This window comes from Etheostoma spectabile, chromosome 21, assembly GCF_008692095.1.
Source record: "Etheostoma spectabile isolate EspeVRDwgs_2016 chromosome 21, UIUC_Espe_1.0, whole genome shotgun sequence".
NCBI lineage: Eukaryota > Metazoa > Chordata > Actinopteri > Perciformes > Percidae > Etheostoma > Etheostoma spectabile.
Genome location: NC_045753.1, coordinates 1793923 through 1800131, shown reverse-complemented (window position 1 = coordinate 1800131; position 6209 = coordinate 1793923). Strand labels below are relative to the sequence as shown.

The 6209-nt window shown below is 42.9% G+C and overlaps 1 protein-coding gene across 1 annotated transcript in view; it reads right to left on the bottom strand.

The window, feature by feature from the left end:
• rab26 (RAB26, member RAS oncogene family) overlaps positions 1-6209 on the bottom strand; it is a 90899-nt gene that overhangs the window by 33248 nt on the left and 51442 nt on the right. Inside the window, exon 5 of the mRNA XM_032502681.1 lies at positions 1825-1877. Within this exon, the coding sequence (XP_032358572.1) occupies positions 1825-1877 (53 nt within the window). The remainder of the gene's footprint in view (positions 1-1824; positions 1878-6209) is intronic.

The following is a 6209-nucleotide window of genomic DNA, read 5'->3' as shown; positions in this document are numbered from 1 at the left end:
TGACGATTATACCTTTTTACCAATTCATAAAAGTTGATAAAAGATTGAACCTGGTAAAACATATTTTAAAAGGTTGGTGGTAATTAGTCATATATAGTTGTCTTTTATGTTTTCTTGTTGCGCTAACCCCTGTAATAATAAAACGGTGCTAAAGTGGGATGGAAGTATCCGGAACAGTGTTCAGGAACCTTTGGTTAAGATGTGGAGGGGCATAATATTTTATATGTTTATATTATATTTTTTTAAACATTTTTTCCAATATCATACAGGCCTAGCGCACATGCACATTGAGGTCCCACAGGCACCCTACACAGGCATACCCACAAACAAGCACGCACAGAGGCAGACCCGCAAACACACAGCCACACACACACACACAGTCTTTAGATGTAAATGCATCAAAGCTAACACACAGCTATGGAGTCATTCCTATCCTTGGTGTGTGAGAAAAACACTTTTCTAATGCACATATTCTGCTTTTAACTCCTCTCTGCATTAATCAAAGGAGAGGGTTGCACGTTTAAAGGATGAGGGTAGCGGCACCAAATGACGCAGGAAATGGCAGGAAAATCTCAGTGGGAGCTGAGGCAGTCTGTGACTACAAAGAGATGGCTCCATTTGGCGGAAAAAAGTGAGCTCTGATTGAATCATTTGTTGCCCCCGTGGTCTTCCTCTCTTACTGTCCTCATCGTTTGTCATCCCATCCCTGCTGTGAGTATGAGTATATGGGCACTTCTACTCATTACTTTTAGAACTTTTGTATTTAACCACACACACACACGAGATTTTTAGTGAGCACTATTCTAACTGATGCAGCATGAAGGGGAAGCATTCAACAATATACAAGATTGGATGTTGCACTACTCTGTGCCAGAATTTGAGGTAAGTAGTAGTCTTGCAAAATCCCAATGTAGGTGTCCAAAGGTTTATGCTAACCCATCATTTGTGTTAAACACTGCAACATATATCTACAGAGCTGTCCAACAGGCAGCAGCATTAACATGCAACTTTATGTCCATGTTACAGGGTGTGTGAGTATGTTTTATTCCATCAAGTGGCATTGAATTTCTTCCTCAACAGTGATTTCAAGCATCCACAAATTATTACACCCTTCTATTCAGGCAAGCAGCCAATGTATTGCTGGTATGAAGAGTTAAATTCAACTCCTGAATCTTGTTTATATAATAAAAGACATTCCATTAAATGTTCCGCCCTATATCTGGGTAGTCCAGACGTCCATCTGCCCAACGTCGTCTTCCAGCTCTTGCCAGGGGATTCGGAGGTGTTCCTAAACAAAATGAGATATATAATCCGTCCAGTGCACCCAAATCACAAACCGCCTTAACGTGGTCACAAAGGCGCAGGAATCCTACTCCCAGTTCCCTCAGCATATCTGAGCTCTTTTACCTTGTGCCTAAGGGTGAGCCAAGCCACCCCCCCAGAGGAAACTCATTTTGGCTGCTTGAATCTGCAATCTCGTTCTTTTGGTTACTACCCAAAGCTCATGGCCAAAGGTGGGTGAGGGGTTGGAAAGTAGATTGAAGGCCTTCACCTTAACGGTCTGGTACAATGGCCACGTCACTGCTGACACTGTACCTACCCGCGTGTCCACTTCATGCTCCATTTTACCTTCCCCTCGCAGGAAGGCCACCCAGATACTTTAGATAAACTCCTTTACATGGAGCGGTGATGATTACCAACCCAGAGATGTGGTATGAATGAATTCCAACAGCAGTGAGCTATATCAAAGAAGGAAAGAAAGATTGGGGGGGGGGGGGGGGGGGGTTGTGGATGACAGACTAGTCTGAGTGTGGTTGTTCTTACCCTAATGTTGTCAAAGGATGCTTTATTGGTGACATCATAGAGGAGGAGGAGAGCTGTGGAGAGAGAGGAAAAAACATTTAAATGATCCTGTTCTCAACTGTTATAATAAACCGGTTATAATAAACCACAATAAACCACACAGAGTTATTTGATAATAGAATGTTCAGGGGAGCATGCTTGGGCTTATCAATCCGCCGTTTATCCATCTATAAATCAGGATATCTGTGTGTGTGTGTCCCAACACATGCGTAGGACATCAGCGGGGGCGGGAGTTGCTGCATCCCTAGAACTACAAGGCTCATTGATTGATGGTGATCAATGTGATCATCCGCCAAAAACTGATTGCTGTCTACCCTACATGCAAATACAATCGTATAGAGACACATATTAGATCAACGCCAGGGCTCTTGGCTCTTTTGTTTTCTTGCCAGAGATTGCGTCCATTTTTCCAGCCGTCCTGGATACTGGTTAAGGCTGAGCTCGACTCCCACCAGTCTCACCCGGCTGAACTGGGCTCCCTCCTTCCCATGCCCGGGCCACATCGCTAGCTGGATGTATGACGGCTAGACGGAAAAAAGGGGACTGGCCGAATCACTAGATGAGCCGCAGCCGAGCCAGGCTCAGCTGAGTCTGTTGAGGGGCCAAAGTTCACTACGGCGGCCACCAGGTTATATTCTGGTCTCTCAGTTTAGTGACCCAACGGGCAATAGTTTATTAAACGTTAGTCTGGCTGACGTGGACGTTTTTTGTACAGCGAGAGAGGAATTTGTTGGAAGTGAGACTTTGTTGAAACAAAATAAAGACAGGCTGCAAACTGAATCAAGGGTTGGTCTTCAGTGAAGAGTTTTCATTTTTTCCTGCAGAGAACATTCAAGTGACAAAAACGGTTTTCAGAATGCACACATCAGCTACAGAGTGACAAACGTCTTGCCACCTTACAACAGTAGTCTCCTACCTTATAACCCGTCCCCCCTAGAGAAAAGAAGACCTCGTTTGGAAAACAGTCTTATCTTAGCATTACAATTAATCTTCTCAGGCAGACATGATGGAGCCGTTACGTCTTTCTGAATCTGCTCTTTGTGTCAATTTTCTTTACCGCTCATTCTATCTTAGCTGAAAAAAGAGCATCTTGTCTCTTTGGACGGGCTATTGTCTCGACCTGGGACCTGCTATGATAAACAGTTCTGGACAGCTGTTTCTGTCAGACTTTGTGGCATTTGTCCTTGGAGGAAAATACGTCAGGGAGGACACACAAAGAGATTCAAAAGTCAATACGGTCCATGCTGCAACACATACACCACAAACAATTCCTATTGTCACACGACTGACTGAACAGTGCTCATAGCTTAAGAAAGGAAGAAAAGACTGGGAACCATGCAGGCACAGGCCCCAAACGGCCAATACACCAGTATCATTAAATCCCAAACACGTCTTCCCATAAAGTCACTGTGTTCACTGCTAAGTGCAGATTGTTCTGTTGTCTGTCGTGTCAGTGCAGCCTGTGACTAACTACATCACCGCTGATCATGACTAGTGTTAGTGCCATGCTGCCATTAAACCACTGGATAAGAATCCGCTTCTCTTTTTTTTTTTGCTTTAGAATCCCAGATCATGAGTGTCCTGAAAAAGGCAGTAATGTGGTTATTATATAAGACTTGACATGAATGGGGTTCAAGGTTGTGATAAATCCCTGCATGACAAACATAACAAATAAAGCTGTGGCGGGGAATGGGGGGGTTAATAGTAACGCATTTCAAACTAGAAATGAGTCAAGTTATTAGATCCATTTGAAGCAGGATATTTAACATCCAATCCTAGTAATGATGTCAATATACAAATCAGATGATACACGTTCAATTTAGTAATATCTTTGGAGTTGTGGTCTTGACCGCTCTTGAAATGAAATCCAGAATCCTCTTCATCAGAGACCGAGACAGATCGAGTAATAATGTGGTTGATTCCGAGACCCTCAAAATGGAGTCTTGAGACCGGTCTTGAGTACTACAACACTGGCACCCAAATTGGACTGTCGGTGAGGTTAGACACCAAGGTACTTAAAGCCGTCCACCTCGGAGGAGGAGCGGCGTAGTTCCTTCCCTTCTTCTTCCCCAAGTCCACTATCATCTCTTTAGTCTTACTAGCATTCATGAGTATGTTGATTTCAGGTCCCTCACTTCTTCTATCCGACCAGTTTCTTGCTTTAGAATTCATCTGGTAGCGATTTGTGTCAAAACTTGGTTCCACTGTGTGATGTTCAACACGAGTTTTTGGATCTTACACAAGAGAAATCCATGAAGAAAGACTTCCGTAATGTCGTCCACTGTCAGCTGAGCAAAGTGCTGAGCGTCAACATTTACCACCGCAGCTGTGTCACACCTGATAGCATGACCACGCATGGGAATTCTAATTACCTTTAACTGCATCATGCTGCAAGATAATCTCACCTCAGCTCTTTTTTTTAGCACAACCTGCAGGGTGTGCATTTAAAAAAAGCTCCGTCAGACAGAAAAACTCATAACACCAACGAATAGTAACACATTTTCGCAGCCGGATCAAGTTTCCCTTGGAATAATTACCCTAAGCTAATTACCTCCACAGCAACTCTCCAGAAAATACTTTGGAGAAAGAACAACAATGGTGAAAAGTAAGAGCAGGGGTTTATTTGCTTGGACCAACGATGACGATTACTCAAAAGGTTTATAAACCTAACCGATAAGACTGACTGACATTCCCATAGGTCTCCGTTTGGGCCCGTCCAGATTCCAAAGCAACCCAAGGGTTTTCAAACCAAACGGGGCAGCAGTGTTACCAAATGTCTCCGTTTCAGGGCCTCGGAAATGCCGTAGTATTTTGAACGCGAGCGTAGCAAAAGATATTCATTCAAAACACAGTAGTGTAGATGTGGCCTAATAATGATAATGATTTTAATTTATGCTTTTTATTGATTCCCAGTGGGGAAATAACAATTTGCACTTGGTTTTTGTTAGAGATCACTACACACATGCCTAAAACCACACCCACACCCACCCACACACCCACACACACACACATACACACACACACTCTTTACCCATTACATTTAGCTGACTCTTTCATCAAAGCGACTTACAATTGCTATACAGTAAGTCAGAGGTTGCACACCTCTGGAGCAACTAGGGGTTAAGCGTCTTGCTCAGGGACACATTGTGTCTCCCACACTAATGGCATGTGTCCTATCCACTGTGTCTTCACCCCCACCCCTACCGTGGCCGAATTTTCACCAATCTATTTTGGATTAAATCCAATTTGTTTTTTCCAGCCAGACAAGTCCGTGAAGGGTATTTAATGAGTGGGGGGAATAGAAGAGAGGGAGGTAGAAAAGAAAAGCAAAAAAGACAGAATGATCTGTCCCACTACTTAATTCCCTCTCGCATGGCTCCTGTGTTGATCAGATGCGATAAAACCAGAGTAAACCACAATAAGTTGCTTTCTTTCACCCCCCACTAATCCAATTACCTCTTCCCAAGCGCAGAAGACAGACAAAGCTAGAGAACTTTCTCAAAGCAGTACAGACTGCAGTACAGAGGTTTGTCATCACGGGCAGTTACATTGTGGTTGAAATACAAGACCGAAATACCTTTTAACATAAAGGAAGAGACAATTAAACGGGAAATGGTGCCGATAGTGAGAAAAGACGGGCAGGAGATACAGGCAGAAGACAAAAAGGTTACCCATGAAAAGGAAGATAGGCATATTGATTGATGGACCTATATATTCACCAAGAAACTGGGAGACAAAACCACTTTGAGAAGACAAATTTATGCTAGTGAAAGAGACTGACAATATAAAATTCTTCGAGGTTTTGGTAATAATGGCTGTCTTTTAGAAGTGGGGTGAAAACACACACTGGGTTGATGATGCGATTAAGCTTTTGTGCAGGGCAAAAAAAAAAACATGATCAACATGATAAAATAATAGAACTCATTTTAGTTTTCTAAGGGTTAAACTGCACCATCTGCTGACCAAACGCAGCTGTGCAACAAACTACAAATATTTAGGGAAGAATTTATGGAACTGTCCTCCAATACAAAGTGCAGTAGTGGTCTAAAACAGCCGTTATTGGCACAATCAATGGCTGTTTTCTGATAAGCAAAAGGCAGAAGCCAGGGTATACTCTAGATTTACTATAGTTCATTCAAATTATGACCTAATTATGAAACTGATGTCTGTTCGGAAAGGCCACACCCTGCAGTCATTCATGGCGTTTTTTCCATTACATGGCACCTGCTCAACTCGCATCTGCTCGACTTTGTTGTTCCATTATGGAAAAAGTATTTGTTCTAGCAATATTTTTTTTTTGTATCACCTCCACTGAGATTCCAAGCAAGCTGAGGCGATAACAAAAG